Source organism: Embiotoca jacksoni, unplaced genomic scaffold (genome assembly GCF_022577435.1).
Source record: "Embiotoca jacksoni isolate LCO1_2020_lvr unplaced genomic scaffold, fEmbJac1.0.p SCAF_42, whole genome shotgun sequence".
Taxonomy (NCBI): Eukaryota; Metazoa; Chordata; class Actinopteri; family Embiotocidae; genus Embiotoca; species Embiotoca jacksoni.
In genome coordinates, this window is record NW_027185395.1 from 1,510,380 (window position 1) to 1,530,899 (window position 20,520).

The following is a 20,520-nucleotide window of genomic DNA, read 5'->3' on the forward strand; positions in this document are numbered from 1 at the left end:
TTATATGAGATGAGATATCTATATTACATGAGATGATATATTTATATTATATGAGATGATATATTTATATTATATGAGATGATATATTTATATTATATGAGATGAGATATTTATATTACATGAGATGAGATATTTATATTATATGAGATGATATATTTATATTATATGAGATGATATATTTATATTATATGAGATGAGATATTTATATTATATGAGATGAGATATTTATATTATGAGATGATATATTTATATTATATGAGATGAGATATTTATATTATATGAGATGAGATATCTATATTACATGAGATGATATATTTATATTATATGAGATGATATATTTATATTATATGAGATGAGATATTTATATTATATGAGATGAGATATCTATATTACATGAGATGATATATTTATATTATATGAGATGATATATTTATATTATATGAGATGATATATTTATATTATATGAGATGAGATATTTATATTACATGAGATGAGATATTTATATTATATGAGATGATATATTTATATTATATGAGATGATATATTTATATTATATGAGATGAGATATTTATATTATATGAGATGAGATATTTATATTATGAGATGATATATTTATATTACATGAGATGATATATTTATATTATATGAGATGAGATATTTATATTATATGAGATGATATATTTATATTATATGAGATGAGATATTTATATTATATGAGATGAGATATTTATATTATGAGATGATATATTTATATTACATGAGATGAGATATTTATATTACATGAGATGAGATATTTATATTATGAGATGATATATTTATATTATATGAGATGATATATTTATATTATATGAGATGAGATATTTATATTATATGAGATGAGATATCTATATTACATGAGATGATATATTTATATTATATGAGATGATATATTTATATTATATGAGATGAGACATTTATATTATATGAGATGATATATTTATATTATATGAGATGAGATATTTATATTATATGAGATGATATATTTATATTATATGAGATGATATATTTATATTACATGAGATGATATATTTATATTACATGAGATGATATATTTATATTATATGAGATGAGATATTTATATTATATGAGATGATATATTTATATTATATGAGATGATATATTTATATTATATGAGATGAGATATTTATATTATATGAGATGAGATATTTATATTATGAGATGATATATTTATATTATATGAGATGAGATATTTATATTATATGAGATGAGATATCTATATTACATGAGATGATATATTTATATTATGAGATGATATATTTATATTATATGAGATGATATATTTATATTATGAGATGAGATATTTATATTATATGAGATGAGATATCTATATTATGAGATGAGATATTTATATTACATGAGATGATATATTTATATTATATGAGATGATATATTTATATTACATGAGATGAGATATTTATATTATATGAGATGAGATATTTATATTATGAGATGATATATTTATATTATATGAGATGAGATATCTATATTACATGAGATGATATATTTATATTATATGAGATGATATATTTATATTATATGAGATGAGATATTTATATTACATGAGATGAGATATTTATATTATATGAGATGAGATATTTATATTATATGAGATGATATATTTATATTATATGAGATGAGATATTTATATTACATGAGATGAGATATTTATATTATATGAGATGAGATATTTATATTATATGAGATGAGATATTTATATTACATGAGATGAGATATTTATATTATATGAGATGAGATATTTATATTATATGAGATGAGATATTTATATTATATGAGATGAGATATTTATATTATATGAGATGAGATATTTATATTACATGAGATGAGATATTTATATTATATGAGATACTGACAGATTCTCAATGACAGTTCTCTGATACCAAATAGCACATCAGCATTATTGAAATAAAACGTACAAGTGTATTCTATTGTTTTTAATAAGAACATGTTTTTATTACAAACTGTATAAATTACACAACGTAACAATTCACGCTTAAATCACGTCATAGTCTTTATTTAAAAAGAGCAAAACGCCATTTTATTCTTCATCATTATTGCAGATCAAATAAAAAAAGAAGCATCCTGCTGTCGTTCCTTCCGCAGGCCAAACACCACACCACCCTGCAGGCTGCGGTACCACCGGTACCACCGGGGGGGGCTCCGGTACCACCGGGCTCCCCGGTACTACCGGGCCGCCGGACGGACCGGGCCTTCACAAATACCGGCCCGTTTTCCATGATTGGAAAGCCTTCACCGCCCTGAGACGCCGCGAGGCTCCATTTCTCTTTCATTTCCTCCTGCGGCGCCATTTCATCTCAAAATCAACTCCAAATGTTTAAAATGTGTTTTAAATTCTACCGACCACTTCCGCACGTCGTCTTCTTCTTCTGCTTTATTGGCAGGTCGTAAACACGTGTTCTCGGTGCATAGCGCCACCTCGTGTGTCGGAGTGAGTAGATTCATGACGTTAACTGTCCGGAAAGTGACTGGAGAAAACTAAAAACACACCTTGTTTCCTAATCCTGCCTTTGCGATGAAGTATCTACCGACGCGCTTCTGATTTCATGATTTATATTTTACAAATATGAGGAACTTGTTGTAGCTCAGCTGCATCTGACATTATGAGACCAAAACATCCTGGAACTTTTCACGATTTTAGGAAGATCAGGATTCAGGTGTAATGTTTATGTTGTACAAGTGTACCACGATGCTCTTTGATATGAATTTATTTCTCGTTCAATGCTAATGAAAGAGATCAAAACCCACTTTCCACTTCAGGTTTTTTAAAGGTGTGAGTTTAGTTTTCCTCAGCTTTAGATTTCCTTCCTGAATATGTCATAGTGATTTTATCTGAAGTAGAATTTAAAAATGTTGAACTACATGTGTTTTTTCTTCTACTTTTTGTGACACAAAGTGAGTTCTATGATGTTTTATGACATTATGAAATGAGGATAACTAGAAATGTGAATACTCGGTCAGACTGAAGGCAGCAAGTGAACTTTGGAGGAATTCATCTAATGGACTTTATAATAACGTGTTTCAGGACGAAGTGAAAGAAACCTTTTATGACCACAAAAAGAGATCTGTGCATATGAAGGAAAAGAATGACTTCAGTAAAAGAAATAAACATGTAAATACATGATAAATAAATACTTAATGGAGATTGAAATACATTTTCTTGAATCTCTTTTCTTCATCATCTGACACTAAATAAAGACATAAAATGGAGTTCAAATGTGTCAAAAACAAAACACAGACCATTTAATTTAATACATGTTTGATTTGTAACTTTAGTCAAACTTGTAGTTTAACATTTCTTTACTTTGAACATAAAACGATGCAGTAAAGACACTTTTTACACAGTTTGATAAATTCTTCGTTTATGTCTGTGGTCTTTGTTAAAGTGCTGCGTACTTTCAGACCGTCACTCCATCCACTTCATTGAACAGTAACTGCTCACTTTATGGTGTTCTTTTGTATTTTGAGCAGCAGAAGGTAGTTTATCATCTTCTGACGGCGTCCAGAGGAATCAGTTACAGTGTGAAGAGAGAGAACAAGACTCCAGACTCCAGGTGGCCACGTTTACACACTGATGACATCACCACACCTTTCAGGAAATAAAGCTTCAGGTCAGAGGTCACAGATTTCCACCAAATCACTTCATTTAGCCGCTCTCACTTTCTCAGCAGCTGATCTAAGATCTCACCTCTAAATAAACTGACAGCAATGACTCCGGCTACAAAAACAGTTCATATGTTTTAACTTACATCTCGATTTCTGATCGCAGTGCAAGAAATTTGCTCTCAAAACTGTCTTTTGTGCATCCATTAAAACAAAGACACAAAACGACCTCGATAAGAAGAGCTGCGTTCTTATCGAGGTCGTTTTGTGTCTTTTTTCTTTCAGATACCAAAGTTTTGCTTTCATGTTGGATGTTCTTATCCAGCTGTTTGTTTCCTGAAATGTCTCATTTAGTGTTAAACTTTGAGGTTTGCTGAGGAATACCTCCAGTTTACTTCAAGCAGGCGTATTCATAATGAACATGGCTGCAGTGCCTCCATGGTTCATGCTAACTGTTCACTCTTTACCACCTCTGGAAACTCGAGGAAACGAGCAGCCCGTAAAACAGCGTACAAACGGCAACGTGAGCCTCCTGCAGCTTTGCACACAGAAAAAGAAAGGTGTGTGCATGATTGATTTTAAATGTCTTTTTGAGTGCATTACCTGTTGCTCCGTGGCGTCGTTTCATTCCTGCGTCTATACGAATGAATTATAGCAGCAACACCGCGCTGCGTCATTTATATCATAGAACCGTATAGAATATCCTCCTCTAACATATAACAGGGAAACCGTGTCATCAAATCACAGCAGAAACCCAGTGAGGGCTTCAGTTATATCATGATGATCTGTCTCGCCCTCCCGCTCCTGTGTGTGTCTGTGTGTGTGAGTGTGTGTGTGTGTGTGTGTGTGTGTGTGTATGTGTGTGTGTGTGTCTCTCTCTCTCTCGCTCTAAACGAGGGTGAACAAAACTCCTCTTTGTGATCACTACTTATCACTTGTCATACATTAAAAAATGCAACACTAATGGCCGTTATCAAAGAGACACTCACTGATGCAGAACATGCAGCCGATGTGGACACGCACACGCACACGCACACGCAACCTGAGCGGCACGCGAGAGGAAACGCACACGCCAGGTGAGCAGTGTTCCTCAGGGCTGACAGATCTGAAGATGTTCAGGTAACAAGTGATGTTCATCTATTTGCTGCCAATCGATGACAACAGAGACTGGTTGCAGTTATTAAGAAACGAGGCGGACTCTGAGGGAAACACGGGAAGAAGGAAGATTTGGACTGAAAGGAACAACTTCCTCATAAAACAACAGCCGATACCATCGACTCGTTTAGTCGCAGGTTCGATTCCCGACCCCGCCAACTTCAGCAACACTTTAAAATGTCGTTGTCCTTCACAACTCAACATCTTTGTGAACATTTCAACATTCTTCATCTTCCTCCTCCTCTTCTTCTTCCTCCCCCTCTTCTTCTTCCTCTTCTTCAGTGTCCTCTTCCTCCGTCGCAGCAGCGTTGTTCATTTTCCAGCTGAGGGTCCACTCCGTCTCCGGCGTGCCGCCCCCCCCCCCCTGTCAGCCCCGTGAGTCCGTGAGTCCGGCGCTGCGCGGAGAAACACACCACCTCGTCCTCGTCCGGCTTCCTCCAGCGACAAATCCTCCACGACTCCTTCCAAGCTCGCCAGCCCTCTTCCTCCTCGCCCGCCTCCTCCTCGTCTTCCTCCTCGTCCTCGCCCCCTGTGTGCGCCACCGCCACCGCCCACGACTGCTTCCAGGAGGCGAAGGACGCGGTGAGTTTGTGGAACTGCAGGTGCAGCGGGACGTCAGCTGTGACGCGTCTCCGACGCTTCTTCACCTTCTTCTCTTCCTCAGCATTTATCTTCTCTGCTTCACCGGTGTCTTCCTCTTCCTCCTCTTCATCATCCATATCCTCCTGAGTGCCCACTTTTTTGTCTTCCTCTTTGTCTTTTTTATGTATTTCATCATCGTCCTCTTCATCCACTTCTTCATCATCTTCATCTTCATCTTCTTCATTTTCGACTTTTTTGTCCTTCTCTTTATTGTCTTCCTCCTTCATATGTGCTTTAACATCTTTCTTCTCTGATTCTTCATCCTCCTCTTCATTGTCCTCTTCTTCATCATCTTCATCTTCATCTTCTTCCTCATCCTCGGCCTCTTCATCATCTTCATTGTCGACTTTATTGTCTTCCTTCTTTCGATGTGCTTTAACATCATCCTTCTCCTCTTCTTCCTCCTCTTCCTCGTCTTCATCTTCCTCCTCCTCATTATCTACTTTTTTGATGTCCTCTTTTTTCTCTTTCTTTTTGTCCTTATGTATTTCATCATCTTCATCCTCATCTTCTTCTTCATCATCCTCTTCCTCCTCTTCTTCCTCCTCTTCCTCCTCCTTGCTGTTATCTTTTTCATCTTCATTTTTCACATCCTTTTCTTCCTTTGATTTGACATCTTTCTCATCCTTGTCGTCTTCATCCTCCTCTGTCTCCTCTTCCTCCTCGTCTTCCTCTTCATCCTCGTCATTCTCATGTTTTTCTTTCTCTTTGTTTACCTCGTTCTCCTCTTCCTCTTCATCTTCTATGTTCTCGTCCTTGTCTTTGTTTATTTTGTCGGTTTCTTTTCCTTCTGCAGTCTCCTCATCTATTTCTTCCTCCTCCTCCTCTTCTTCTTCATCCTCCTTCTCTGATTTTTTATCCTCCATTTCTGCTGCATCATCCTCAGTGTTTTTATTTATGTTTTTGTCTTTTTCCTGCTTCTTATTTAACTCTTCTACTTCCTCCTCCTCCTCCTCCTCCTCCTCCTCCTCTTCGTCCTCCTCCTCTTCATCTTCGTCATCTTCTTCATTGTCCTCACCATTCTTGTTTCCCTCTTGGTCTTCCTCCTGTTTCTTCTTTCCTAAATGCACAACTTTGTCTTTCTCTTCTTCATCTTCTTCTTCACTCTCCTCCACCTCCTCCTTTGCATCTTCGTACTTCTCCTCTTCATCATCTTCTTTGCTTTCTTTTTCCTTGTCCACATCCGTGTCTTTGTTTACTCTTTCATCCTCCTCGTCCTGTGTTTCCTTGTCCTTCTCATTGTCAACATCTTCATCCTCTTCTTCCTCGTCTTCCTCATCTTCCTCTTCATCCTTCTTGTCTGATTTGTTGACTTCAACATCGTTTTCTGCTTCATCCTCCTCCTCCTCTTCCTCCTCTTCCTCATTGTCCTCATTCTTCTCATTTCCTTCTAGGTCATCCTCTTCCTCCTCATTGACATCTTTGCCCTTTTCCTCTTCCTCTTCTCCTCCGCTTATGTTTTCCTTATCCACATCCATGTACTTCTTCTTTGCTTCTTCATCTTCCTCCTCTTCCTCCTCCTCCTCCGTCTCCTTGCCCTTCTCCTCTTCCTCTTCTCTTCCGCTTATCTTTTCCTTATCCATATCCATGTACTTCTTCTTTTCTTCTTCCTCCTCCTCCTCCTCTTCCTCCTCTTCCTCCTCTTCTTCCTCTTCTTCCTCCTCTTCCTCCTCCTCCTCTTCCTCCTTGTTAAAGTATTTGTCTTTCTTCTCCCTGTCTACTACTTTGCCCTCTTCATTTTTGTAGACAGCTCTCTCCTCCTCTTCAACACCTTCATCGTCCTCCTCCTCTTCATCCTCTTCATTGTCTACTCCTTTATCCTCCTCCTCTGTGCCTTCCACTGTTTCTCCTGCTTCACTCTCATCTTCTTCCTCCTCCTCTTCCTCCTCTGGTTGAATCCATCCTTTAGGAGCCCTCCAGGCCTCAGTCCACTCCACGCTGTCTATGATGTCATCGTCTAGCTCTGATGTGAGGAAGAGGTTGGTAGATCTGCGTCTCCTCTCCAACATGGCGCTGTGCTGATGTTGGGACTTCAGTGAAGCTCTGCACCATCTGTGGATATAGTTTAAGATTGGTCAAATCAGCTTCACCTACAACAGACAAACTGAGCATGGAAATCTATTCTTAACAGAGTAGATATGAAACCACATCTGTTCCTTCATCCATGGAAAGATTGCTGAATGAATCGAGTCTCCACAGGTCCGACAGAAACAAAGTGAGATGCAAAACCACCACAAATATGTGGTTGAGTCTTTGCATCTCTTCAGTCTGGTGTCCAGCCTATCTCTGGTGTCCAGCCTATCTCTGGTGTCTAGCCTATCTCTGGTGTCTAGCCTATCTCTGGTGTCTAGCCTATCTCTGGTGTCCAGCCTATCTCTGGTGTCCAGCCTATCTCTGGTGTCTAGCGTATCTCTGGTGTCCAGCCTATCTCTGGTGTCTAGCCTATCTCTGGTGTCTAGCCTATCTCTGGTGTCTAGCCTATCTCTGGTGTCCAGCGTATCTCTGGTGTCCAGCCTATCTCTGGTGTCTAGCGTATCTCTGGTGTCCAGCCTATCTCTGGTGTCTAGCCTATCTCTGGTGTCTAGCGTATCTCTGGTGTCCAGCCTATCTCTGGTGTCTAGCGTATCTCTGGTGTCCAGCCTATCTCTGGTGTTTAGCCTATCTCTGGTGTCTAGCGTATATCTGGTGTCCAGCCTATCTCTGGTGTCTAGCGTATCTCTGGTGTCTAGCCTATCTCTGGTGTCTAGCGTATCTCTGGTGTCCAGCCTATCTCTGGTGTCTAGCGTATCTCTGGTGTCCAGCCTATCTCTGGTGTCTAGCCTATCTCTGGTGTCTAGCCTATCTCTGGTGTCCAGCCTATCTCTGGTGTCTAGCCTATCTCTGGTGTTTAGCCTATATCTGGTGTCCAGCCTATCTCTGGTGTCCAGCCTATCTCTGGTGTCTAGCCTATCTCTGGTGTCCAGCCTATCTCTGGTGTCTAGCCTATCTCTGGTGTCCAGCCTATCTCTGGTGTCTAGCCTATCTCTGGTGTCCAGCCTATCTCTGGTGTCCAGCCTATCTCTGGTGTCTAGCGTATCGCTGGTGTTTAGCCTATCTCTGGTGTCTAGCCTATCTCTGGTGTCCAGCCTATCTCTGGTGTCCAGCCTATCTCTGGTGTCTAGCGTATCTCTGGTGTTTAGCCTATCTCTGGTGTCTAGCCTATCTCTGGTGTCCAGCCTATCTCTGGTGTCCAGCCTATCTCTGGTGTCTAGCGTATCTCTGGTGTCTAGCGTATCTGTGCACGTTTGCCTTCATCAGGGACCCCGAATCAACAACGGACATTGAATGTGTCCAAATATTGAAGGTTATTTCTGTCAGTGGGAGAATTCTCACTCACTCATGAATAAACTTTCTACAGTAAAATAGCAGCATCTGGAATCATCATTTACTGGAAGGAAGTGACTGATGTAGGTTGTGAAGATAAAAGAGGTTGGTTATTGATTATTGATTTGGCATTGTTGGATATGAAATCGTAGCCTGTCTGCACCTACTCGCTCTCACAGCTTCAGTTCTCTTCTCTGAATACAGAGCGTTTGTACAGCCGCTCTGAAGGGCGGACCAATCAGAGACCAGCATCGGTGGTTACCCGCGTTTGTCCTGCCCCTTCTTCACTGTGATTGGACGGCTGGTGACGAGCACAGCATTAATATTTGTCTACTCTTGCTGACCGGAAAATAATTGTCCAACGTTCAGTGCAGAATAAAACACTCAGCTCCTCGTCAAGCTGCTGGCTTATATTAAAAAATATTCTGCACATGGTAGGTCGCTGCAGCGGTGGCAGAGTGTCTGATTGGTTAAATTAACTGGAGGTCAACGCCCAGTAGGATGGAACGACTGCAAACGATTCTCTATAGAGGGTGAACGGACACATATTCATGTAGTGACTTAAATTCAATTCAATTAAATCAACGAATCACATTTAACTTACTTACATCTTCAGTAGAAACTGCAGTGAGCAACAGAAGGTCATAAAGTATCAGCAGATGGAGAAAGAGGTTGTTGATTTTGGTCTTCTCTGTTTTTGGCTAAATATTAAATATCAAAAGCCTTGTCATTCAGGAAATTGATCCCAGCATATATCCATGATGAAAAAGCTCTTGTTGAGTTTAGTACCAAACATGACATGCCCAGCAAACACCCACCTGAACTGCTGACTGAAGCCCCAGCAGGAGCTCCAGCTTCTCTCACGCTCTTCATGCTCCTCCGGAGGAGCTGCAGAGAGCAGCCATGATTGGCTCCATCCTGGCACGAAGACATCATGTATCCTGATAACGACTTCGGTGTCGGTGGTGGAGGAGCTTCCACTTAGTGCGTCGTCGTCTGTGTCGTAGTCTGAGTCGTAGTCTGTGATGTTGTCTGCGTCGTCGTCTGTGATGTCGTCTGTGATGTCGTCCGTTATGTCTTCTGTGTCGAGTTCTGCCTCAGACATTTTCCATGAATCCTCCCAGTCCCAGCCAAGCTCATCCTGTATGATCATCACAGTACATATTTTAAACAGGAATATTAAAGAGCCCAAAAGATCAGAAACAAGGATGCAGAGATCTTGTGAATGACCCCCACCTGCTCCTCCAGTTGCTCTATTTGTTCAAACTTGTCGCTGATATCTTGTTGGTATTCAGGCCAGATGTGATCCCAGTCCTTCTTCTGCTGTCTGAAGGCAAAGTTCATGATCTTCCAGGTGCCAGCCCAGATAGGAAGGCCATATGTTCCTATCTCAGCTCTGCAAACCATTTCTTTGGCAAACAGAACCTCCCATTGGAACTGTTTCTCCTCAGAGAGCTCCAGCTGGGCCGGACTCTTCACCTGGAAACAAGAACAAGAAAACAAAAGGTGCTTTAAAAAATATGTCCCATTAGTAGCTCGCTCACAGTTTCTCTTCACTTGTGGTTTGATTGGGTCACGGAGGATCTAGCTTGAGACTGATGACAGCTGGACAAGAAAAGAGATAAAACCCACTGGATTTTACGGAGTGGTGTTGAAGGATATTATTTTCCTACAATAGATGATGGAGCACAAAATAAACCATCAGAAAACCACATCTCAGCTGCTCCACTTTGGTTCTATGTTGATAGAAGCTGCAGATCTGGAGCTGGAGATGTTCTGTTATATTACATTTCCAAGCTGTTGAACTTCTGCTTGGCATGATAACAGATATACTACAAGACAGGACCACCGTGGACAAAGCCAAGCGTCTGGTGGTGGTCCGTTGGTAGATGTTGCGTAATCTTAACTCTGAATGTTTTCTGTTTTGGGTTAGTAATAATTCAAATGAAGTGAAATCTTAACGCTTCAGTATCCAATGATATGACCATAGTGTGCTCTCAACAAGATCCATTCTTTTCACGGTTCCAACATGACAGAGGACAAAGATAAATCCTTGGAGAAAAGACTTTTCCAGTTTGGTGTGAAAGAAGCTGACTGATCTATCAAAAACTCCATTTAGTCATTTTCACTTGAAAATTCAAAAAGCAAACTTTTTTCTTTCAATAGTTTGTAGATGTCTCTGCTGTGGATTCTTGATTTACACAGTAAAATCTAAGTTGTGTCTGGTCAGTGTGTCGACATGGTTGTGCTTTGATAGTAATAAAACTCCAGCACATGCAGGAGTGTCAACCAATCACAGGCATGTTCAGAGTTAAACCCCATAAGATGTAAACTTAAATCCAACGGTTTCACATCGTAAACGGCACCAGACTCCGACACGCCTGTTTATTTAGCTGTAAATACAGCAAAGAATCATGCCTGACAAGTTTTCTGTGATTACCGAAAAAAGCGAGTTGCTCTTAGACTATAATGTTCGTGTCCCCACAGATCAGATCAGCACATCCGTGCAAAATAATGGTGTAAAATAATAAATAGTGTAAAATAATGGTACAAAACCAAACCACCAGAGGGAAATTAGTTTATAAATGACTGTAAAATGCCAAGTCAATTTCATGTATGTCTACTTTGCCGGCCACAGAACACACGAGATCGAAAAGTTTAGTTTGAGTCTTCATCAGGCCCTTCAGGCCGGCATCAAGCTGGTGCTACAACCCCACCTAGTGGTCGGAGGTCCTCCACGGACATCTAATTCTACCTTATTGGGTCTAATTACCACCAAAATAATTTACTTTTCAGTAATTCTCCACAAATAGCATGCTAACTAACATTAGCAGTGTTCTTTGCCAGCTGACTTCCCTTCCATAGTGCAGAGTGGTGCCATGAAGTCCTTCTTTCAGGATCTTTTTTTTCAGATATGTCAGGAGACAACAAATCTGAGATCAGCGTTTTTACCATGATTGTTGGTGCAATTTACTACACAGCAACTCTTTGGCATGACGTTATTATTTATAATGGTTAGTTTAAATTAAAACTTTAGAGAAAAGTCTCAACTCCCTGAATGTTCCCTCGACCTCGTCAAGCCAACACACACTTCAAATAGTCAAACTTGAACCCAAAACATGTCCTGACCAGCCTGAAACGGACATGTTTGAATGTGAAACCATCGCTCGGTGTCAGTCTCGGTACCTGTTTCCAGGACTGACTCCATTTACTGGTCGAAGACGTCCACTCGGGCTCTGATCCGCAGCGCTCGGCTTTGTACTTCCTGTTGTCAGCCATCTCGATGGTTGTGAAACCGGCGATTCTGGCTTTCATCTCTTTGGCTTTCAGGCAAAGATACTTCGGAGGCTTCAGGCTCATCCAGGACTCCTTCCAACACAGCCTGAACACATCTACTTCCACTGTGCGTTTTGGCCTTTTAAGTTTGGGTGAAGCCGACCTCCTGGGAGGAGGCGGAGGGGGGGGAGGCGCCGCTTTGATTTTGGGAGGAGGAGGCCCGATTTTGAATTTAATTCTGGGCTTGGCTGAATCGGCTTCGTCCGCGCCGCTGGTGATCCTGCTGAACTCTGACACTTCGCCATTGGCAACAACCGACCAGTGATACTTCCACTTTGAGAAGAGTCTGCAGATTGAAAAATACATCAATAATTACAAATACAAGTAAGTACAAATACAAGGATGTGATGTATTTGCACTTGCTCAGAATATGATGAAAACATGGAGGATTTAAATACTGATTCATAAAAGTGAAATATTTTTCATGGAGCCTGTGATTTCGCTCTTGTTACTTTAGTTTTATTCTGAAGTCCATGAAGCAGCTGAGAAAAGATGTCAGGCCATTTGTTAAAACTGGACTAAATTTAATTATGTCCTTTATCTTAAATGTATTCAATGACTCTATTTTCAACATATCATCAGTCCTACTTGGTCTGCTGGACAGTTTTATTGGCAAAGGTGCTTAAAAAGATAAATCCTTTGATACATAACATACTGTGTGCAGGTTTTAAAACAGTAATGGCTGCTTGTCCTCCACATATCACGGAGACTCCGGATGTTATCAGACACAGAAAAACCGGCCTCTTAAAACATCCTCCTAAAAAACATTTAATTGATGCTTTGCTTAATTATTTCTAGTGTTAAAAACAGCTTCAGTGAACCAAACATCTCATGTTATTAACTGAGGTTTGACAGCATTCAAAATATTCATTCATAAGCAGGTTTTGAACTGTAAAAAGATGTTTTCTTTCCTCGTAATGATGACATCTTGTAATTTTTTTTAGAAAGGCTCTCATAACTATTGAATGTAATTATAAGATATAATCTGTTTTTATAAATCTTGTAAACGTCTTTGTAGTTATGGTTGATTTCTGTCATTTTGTCCTGACTCTCCTTGTTTTATGACCTCGCCTCCCTACTATTGCATTTTATTCATATAGAAATGACTGTTGTGCACCAACAACTGTCAATAACATAAAAATAAAACAACTTCAAACTGTCCCATGTCTGAATACGCAGTAATGTGTACGTAGGATGTTCTACATGGGAAATAGAGAATGAAGAGTGACGACTGATGTAAATAACCTGATATGTGTTTTGCTTCTATCTAAGGATGGCCAGACAGTTATAGACAGTTGCTGTTTTATTTTGTACGTCTTCCTCTGAGTTTCCACGGTCTCGCTTCCTGTTTTATTTTGAGGCTCTTACTTTGAAAAGCACTCGCTCGGTTAGTCGCGCAAAACAGAAAGAAGAGTGAATGTATGTTAAAATGGTAAATTGGCGACAGAACACAGATTGTTTAAGATATTAGCAACAAGCTCTGACGCTAGTTTGTATGTTTTAAATAAAAATGTCGATGACATCCTCAGATTATTTTTTTTGTGACCTGAGTTCCTCACGACAGTCATCATAAGATAAAACTGCGCAGCTGGAAGTGATTCAGCAATTGTTTGTTGGATGTGTGTTCATTTCACCCATCGCATGACAACGATCAGTTCTGCTCTACTTTCTGGGGTTCGTGTTGCCAGTTGTTTGTTCGACAACAACAACTCACACTTTGACGGAGCTCTTCTCCTTCCTCTCGGCCTCCTGCTTGTTCTGGTCCGCCAGGCTCTGGGCTCTCTTCTCCCACTGGTCTCTCAGAGGCCCGTTGCTGAATGTCCTCTGACCCTCTTTTTTTGACAACATCCTGTCGCCTAGGAGACGCTCACAAAGAAGCAGAAATAACAGTCAGCAACAGGCAGGTTGCATTTCTTCAGCACGTCCGGTTAACTTATATCTTAGGTTTTCCCCAAAACTGCTCAGAAACTTTGGTCTCAGGGACTAATGTCAGCGAACTTTTATTCCTCTTTTAGCCTTTATCTTCGCTCACAACTTTACAAAACAGTGGCGATTTTAATAAACTTGTAAGGTCTAGTTTTACACACAAGTCAAAGCAAAAACGCTGACACATTTGACCAATCAGCAACGTTCAGTGCTTTAAGCCCCGCCCTAAAGGTTCCTGTACTACAGTATTCCCATATCAGGGACACGTTGAACAATCTGCCTGGGATTTCATTGAGATCCTGGTTCATCCCACGGAAACGCATGTAGTACAAAGTTCCTGGAAAAAAGTTCCTGTTGTGGCTTTTGTGGTGAAGAATCGTCAGATATATGTTAATAATAAAATTATTGTACTTCTCTTTAAACCACTGAATGGTTTTGTAGCAGCCCACTTATCAAACATGCTGCCAATCTATGAACCAGGACCGTCTCTCTGGTCTTCTGGCAGTTTTAGTATCTTTTAGTTGTTCCAGATTGCAGGAACTGTATCTTAAAGTTGGAACAGACTGAGGATCTTAGAATTAGGGAATTAAAATTAGAATGAAAAAGCTTTTGAGTGTTTTATTCCCTCTTTGTTTTTTTGCAATTATATCTGCTCTACTTTTATTTCATTCTTTTATTTTTGTAAATTAGTGTTATTCATTTAATTTCTTTTGAGGGTATTAATACTGTTTTGCAATTTTTGTTTCTTGTGTGAATTAGTCTCAAACAATTTCCTGTCAACATTTAACTTGTCTTATTTGAATCACATTAACCTGTTTGGTTGATTAATTGATTAATTGATTTGATACTTGAGTTCACAAGCTATACTGGAAAACAATCAAAAAAGGTCATGTGAGTTTGTGAACTTCTCAAACAGATTATCACAATTTCCCACAGCACACGAACACACCACAGCGCAACAAAAAGGACACAACTGTTCCTGGGATAATATTCAGGATTTTAAAGTTTCACTGAATTTCACTGAAAAACACAATGTCAAGACAAAATACTGGTTTTCTGATTCATCTCAGTCTGCGTATATAAAACAGTTGTATGAAACATTTAACACAATATTTACAAGCGCATATGTTTATACATACCTACAATACTACACAGTTAAAGGACTGTCTTTGACCAGTTTTGATCCATTTCTCAGCGCAGCGTCCTGTTGAAGACCAACTCATCTAACTGTGACACGAGACAACCAGCGTCGCTCTATAATTAAACACAACTCAGCAACGTGATTCAAGGAGCAACAACAACAAGAAAACAGCTCTCAGTTGGGAAAGATGGAGATCCTCATTCTGTGCTTACTATATTATTCACAAAGATTTGGTCATTTTCCATCCTGCTGCTTTTTTCACATTTGAAATCCCAGACATCACAGTGTCTTTGTCTTAGTTAATTAAAAAAAAAAAAAAAATTGATAAATTAAAACCCTAATTTAAAAAAAAAAGGGTATAGTTAACAGGCTAGATCTACAAAAACATCTGTATGGACCTTTAAATGACTACCAGACGAGAAATAAAGTCAATGGTGATACAGAGAACGTATATAGAGGCTTTAATCTGTGTGTCTGGAGGATGGATTCGGGGACTTAGCGGTGTTAAATGAGACGGACTTAACAGACTAATGATGATGATTTCAAATTCGGAAATGAGCTCAGGCCTCTTTCATCACCTCCCGACACAGGATGGTAAGAAATGTCCCCAGTGGAAATGACAGAGAATTAAATAGCAGTGATATCAACAACTGAAGTAACAACGCATACAAATCAGCAAATATATTCTCTCATCCAGGAATATATTGTCTTTTCAAACACACATAACACTTAATGTCACATTTTATAGAGTGCAGTTTGTTTCTCGGAACTATTTTACTCTGCTTTTAACACCATTTTGTGTTGGGAAACTCAAAGAAAAGCACATTTTTGTGTCGTGTATGTTCGTGTTATTAATGCTACAGACAGTGGTTTCTATTAAATGCCCCACGGCGGCCAGGCTAAGCTGTTTTGAGCTTTATTTGTAGTATTGAAAATGTGTATGTGAACGTTATCATCACATGTTGGATGATGAGCCTTCTACACTTCATTAAATGTGCATCTTTGTTGTAAATAGGAAACTTGTCTGTTTGAAGTAAATAATGTGCTTTTTTTGTCCGTCACCATCTTGCTTGTTCGGCGTGGTTTGGAGCAGGAAGTGACCATATTTGGACGAGCTGAGGGAGGAGCCAGCGGTGGATCTGATGGATCTGATTGGAAACCTCGCAATACTACATCCCGCCCACCGATAGCTGTAACCTGACTGCACCACAGGCCTGTCAATCAAACAGACACGCCCCCAAAAACAGGTCTTCTTGAATCTTCTTTTCTAATGAATGAGGGATTATTTTCAGATGGACCTCCAGAAAACTAATAAGAAGGAGTGACTTTAGCTAACAACACCGAGATAACTGATGGACACATTTTATTCACTTTGGATTTGATGAGAGAAGTTGAATGGGAGTCTATGGAGCCGGAGGCTTTTTGGAGCCGACCTCTAGTGGCACTCGCTGGTATTGCAGCTGAAGACACTTCTGGATCAGAACCATTTTACAGACCTGAAGCTACGAACTCTTTTATATCCAGTCTATGTCAGAGATTAAAGGGTACAATCAATGTAGCCTAAAGATGATAGCCCAGGGATGTATTAAGAGAGCTGGATACAGAAGTGCCATATAGACTCGCTGCCAATTTGCCCCAGTGACTGCTCGCGGTACTGCGACGTGAATCAAATATTTCTCGTATATTGTATATTGTATAAAAGATGTCTATGAAATTGTTAAGCGCACAACTCCAACTGCAGACTTTCATCATGAATTTTTAATCCATGAAGGTTTCACATTTTTCAAACCTCCCTCTGTGGACTTTGCTCACATGACCCTGAGTTTGTATGTTATTCAGCCTAGCTTAGCACAAAGCTATGTAACCCAGCCTTCTCTTTTCAACAACACCAACACTGTTTACAAATATTGTCAGACAAAAAATATAATGTGAAAAATATATATTGTTCAGGTTTAATAAATTCAGAGAAATCAGTAAACTGGTCCTGACTTACCTGATGTCTCTTTGTCTCTCAGTCTGTCTTGTATTCCTGGTTTTAACTAAGTACAATTAAAGGTGAACTACAGTGTGTGTCCACTGTCTGTCTCAACCTCTGGACCTGTCTGTCTCTAATCTTTACAGCAGCTTTACAGGCACCTGTCTGTCTCTTTGTGTCTGTCTGTCTTCAGCCTGTTTCTGCCGTTAACTTTTAACAGCTTACTGTCAGTCCGTCCTGTGTATCTGCTCCGCTGTGAGCCCACTTCCCTCCTTTGCTATTTTTATATCAGATGTTAACAGATCCAGAGCTGCAGCTCTAAATTTAGTGTCGGGGTGAAGCACGAGGCGCGCAGCCTGGAAACGGAGAGAAGTGACATCAATTGTATGAAAACACTGAAGTTTAAATTACTCTTTATTTAACAGGTGTAACAGCACAAACAGACCGGACAGCCGCAAGCAGGTGCGAGCCAATCACATCGCATCACGGCTGGTTTTCAAACCACCAGTTCATGAGTCGCTCTAAATGCAGAGACATTTACATTACTTTGACAAGAATCCAAGTCATGGTTCCGCCTCCATCTCGCTGCCTGGCGATTGGCCAATCGTTGCCAAGACTGTGAAGCATCTCGGTGTACAATTACAGGCATCCAGGGTGCGTGTGAGAAAAGTTGGGTTGATGACTGACACTTGGAGGGCAGGGATGCTGGGATGGATGTGAAACTGACCTGGTTGAATCATCAGTACAGGTGTCTGAAAATTAACTAAAAAAAACAAAACAGTCTCAGGCATAAGATCACAGACATAAAAACTGAAGGAGAGGCTTTGTCATGCCAACGGTTGAAGCCTGGTGATGACAATACATAAGAAATAAGTAAGAGGTGTATACTGATTAACTGGGTATCAACCATGGATGTTATAAGGTAAAATGGCAAATCGGTATCACTGCAAAGTGTGAAATAGACACGCCCGTCCACTACAGAGAAACATGAAATAGACACGCTTTGGCTTTTACAGTGACAGTTACACATTTTCTTGTAGTGGACAGAAATGAAACCTACTGCATGCTTAGAGCCATGTGATTTACAGGAAATTAAGCTTTCAGGAGAACAACACTGTCAACTCCTGGATTTGAACCTCGTGGTAACTCATGGCAGTCAGAGATTCATCTAGATTTATGCCACCGAGCCACAACTTCCTCCTAATACTGCTGAAAAATGTCCTTTGTGCTTGGTGTCGATACCTTTGTTGCTCTACATTGGTCACGTAGTGCTTCATCACATGATATTTAGGTGCGTGTCAATCTCACGTTGTGGTGTAGTAGACGGGCGTGTCTATTTCACGCTTTGCCGTGATACCGGGTCGAAAATGGACACAGGATTATATAATTGCACCTCATTCATTCTGATGAAAGCTGCTCAGTGGAAATGTTTCTCCCTCTATAAGGTATCTTCATGTTCTTCATGTTCCTGCAGGTCCACAGAGCGCCAACTTCATTATGGCTGCCCGCACACTTAAAGAAGATTAAATAAAATACCCATATGGCTCTTTGCAAAGCTCTCCAACTTCTCCTCACATCATCAACACAAACCCCATCAGGAAAAAAACATAAAATGGAGGTGGCAGGATTTCTGGGAAATGTGGGTTTGTCATGAGAAGTATTTTGTACTTTGCTGCATCAGTCTAAAAAAAACTCAGATACAATTTGGACAAATATTCCTTGTAAACAACTATTTATACTTCAGGTCAACAGGCTGTGAGGATTTCAGCGTGACTCAGCAGAACAAACTGTTTTGACACGTGAAGTCTGATGATGCAGGACGATCACCAGAATAAATCATTTACCTGTCTGTCCTTGTGACTTCATGTGTCTTACACACTTTACTGTGACTTACTGAACTCTCTTCATACAAAGTGAAGCACTGCTGCTGTCCTGGGTTCATTTTTCTGTGAGGTCACCCAGCAGCGGGAGATCCCTTCACCTGTAACAGGATCCTCAGATCATCGAGTCGAGCTGCAGACCAGGCGGGTCTCAAACTGAGAGTCACTACTATCTTTACAACAACCACTACATTTCAACCTGCAGTCAGCTCTATATCCTGGATGTGATGAATGTGTTTCCAGACAGTGGATTTGTTTAAGTGGATTTTGCAGCCAGAAAATTCAGATACAGTTTGCTGGGAACGGTTGGTGGTGATTTTTTCACCATCACGTCTTTTTGCACTGGAAAATGTCCTTTTCATGACCTTCAGCGTTCCCCAACATAGAAGAGAACCTCTATTTTAAAAATACCACCCGAACTAGTTGGAATGACTTCACCTTTGTGTCACTTTGGTATGAGAGGTGGCACTAAATACTATGATACCCATAAGATTCAGCAGCTGTTGCTATGGAGAGGAAGCCAGTCAGAGGTGCCCCCAACCATCAACCATCAGTGATGTCATCAACCAACAGTGATGTCATCAACCATCAGTGATGTCATCAACCAGCAGTGATGTCATCGTTGGTTTGTGAACGTTATGAATCCTCCAGTTCAGATTCTGTCCGTCACCATCTTGCTAGTTCAGACTGGTTTGGAGCAGGAAGTGACCATATTTGGACCAGCTGGGGGAGGAGCCAGCGGTGGATCTGACTGATCTGATTGGAAACCTGACGATACTACGTCCCGCCTACCGATAGTTGTAACCTGACTGCACCACAGGCCTGTCAATCAAACAGACACGCCCCCAAAAACAGGTCTTCTTGAATCTTCTTTTCTAATGAATGAGGGATTATTTTCAGATGGACCTCCAGAAAACTAATAAGAAGTCTTCCACATATTTGCTTTATAACTCCCTTTATTAGCTTTTACACCAACAACATCATTTCTCCCCACATCGTTCACCTTTTCCCTCTTTTCCTCCTGTCTGTCTGTTTCATTATCCTATTTTGTCGCAGTCGAACTTTCAGTTCATCCACATCAGATTCAGACTCCATTCTACAGAAGCAGCAGAAACATCGAGGCGAGTGAGTCACTGATGAAACCTGATCTCTTGCTGCAGTCTGCATGTCCGTCATCACTGAACCAGCTGGTTTAAGACTAAGAAAACAAACTTAATGCTTCATGTGTAGAGTATGTCACATTACAGATGGACCCCAGTTTAAGCTGTGATTGGTTAATGTGTTTAGGTTTGCAGCCTGTGAGCTCTGTGATGATTTTAGACCTTTGAATGAGTGGAGACAGGTGACACGTGAAATGGATTGGTTAAAAATACACGTCATTGGGCAAGTTATGAATTATGAAT

The 20,520-nt window shown here is 40.1% G+C and overlaps 1 protein-coding gene across 3 annotated transcripts; it reads right to left on the reverse strand.

Moving 5' to 3' along the window:
- Positions 1-3,128: 3,128 nt before the first annotated feature.
- On the reverse strand, positions 3,129-17,496 carry LOC138210049 (golgin subfamily A member 6-like protein 22). Of its 3 annotated transcripts, XR_011179217.1 has the most exons (7): positions 17,256-17,496; positions 13,910-14,051; positions 12,046-12,481; positions 10,096-10,338; positions 9,678-10,000; positions 4,689-7,548; positions 3,129-3,685 (listed from the first exon to the last, which is right to left on the reverse strand). XR_011179217.1 is itself a non-coding variant. In XM_069168964.1 (6 exons), the coding sequence occupies exons 2-6, from the start codon at positions 14,041-14,043 to the stop codon at positions 5,133-5,135; spliced, it is 3,552 nt and encodes a 1,183-aa protein (XP_069025065.1). In that variant the 5' UTR covers positions 14,044-14,051; positions 17,256-17,496; the 3' UTR covers positions 3,129-5,132. The 3 variants fall into 3 exon arrangements, 2 of the variants coding, with proteins under 2 accessions (XP_069025065.1, XP_069025066.1); XM_069168964.1 differs by having other exon boundaries at positions 3,129-7,548; XM_069168965.1 differs by lacking the exon at positions 17,256-17,496 and adding an exon at positions 15,261-15,394 and having other exon boundaries at positions 3,129-7,548.
- Positions 17,497-20,520: the final 3,024 nt, after the last annotated feature.

Bases quoted from the DNA above. Each gene is read 5' to 3' on its own strand.
- LOC138210049 (XM_069168964.1), bottom strand. From the start codon at position 14,043: ATGTTGTCAAAAAAAGAGGGTCAGAGGACATTCAGCAACGGGCCTCTG. The intron at 12,482-13,909 runs GTGAGTTGTTGT...TTCAATCTGCAG, and splicing joins GAGAAGAGCTCCGTCAAAGT to ACTCTTCTCAAAGTGGAAGT. The intron at 10,001-10,095 runs GTGGGGGTCATT...ATGATCATACAG, and splicing joins TAGAGCAACTGGAGGAGCAG to GATGAGCTTGGCTGGGACTG.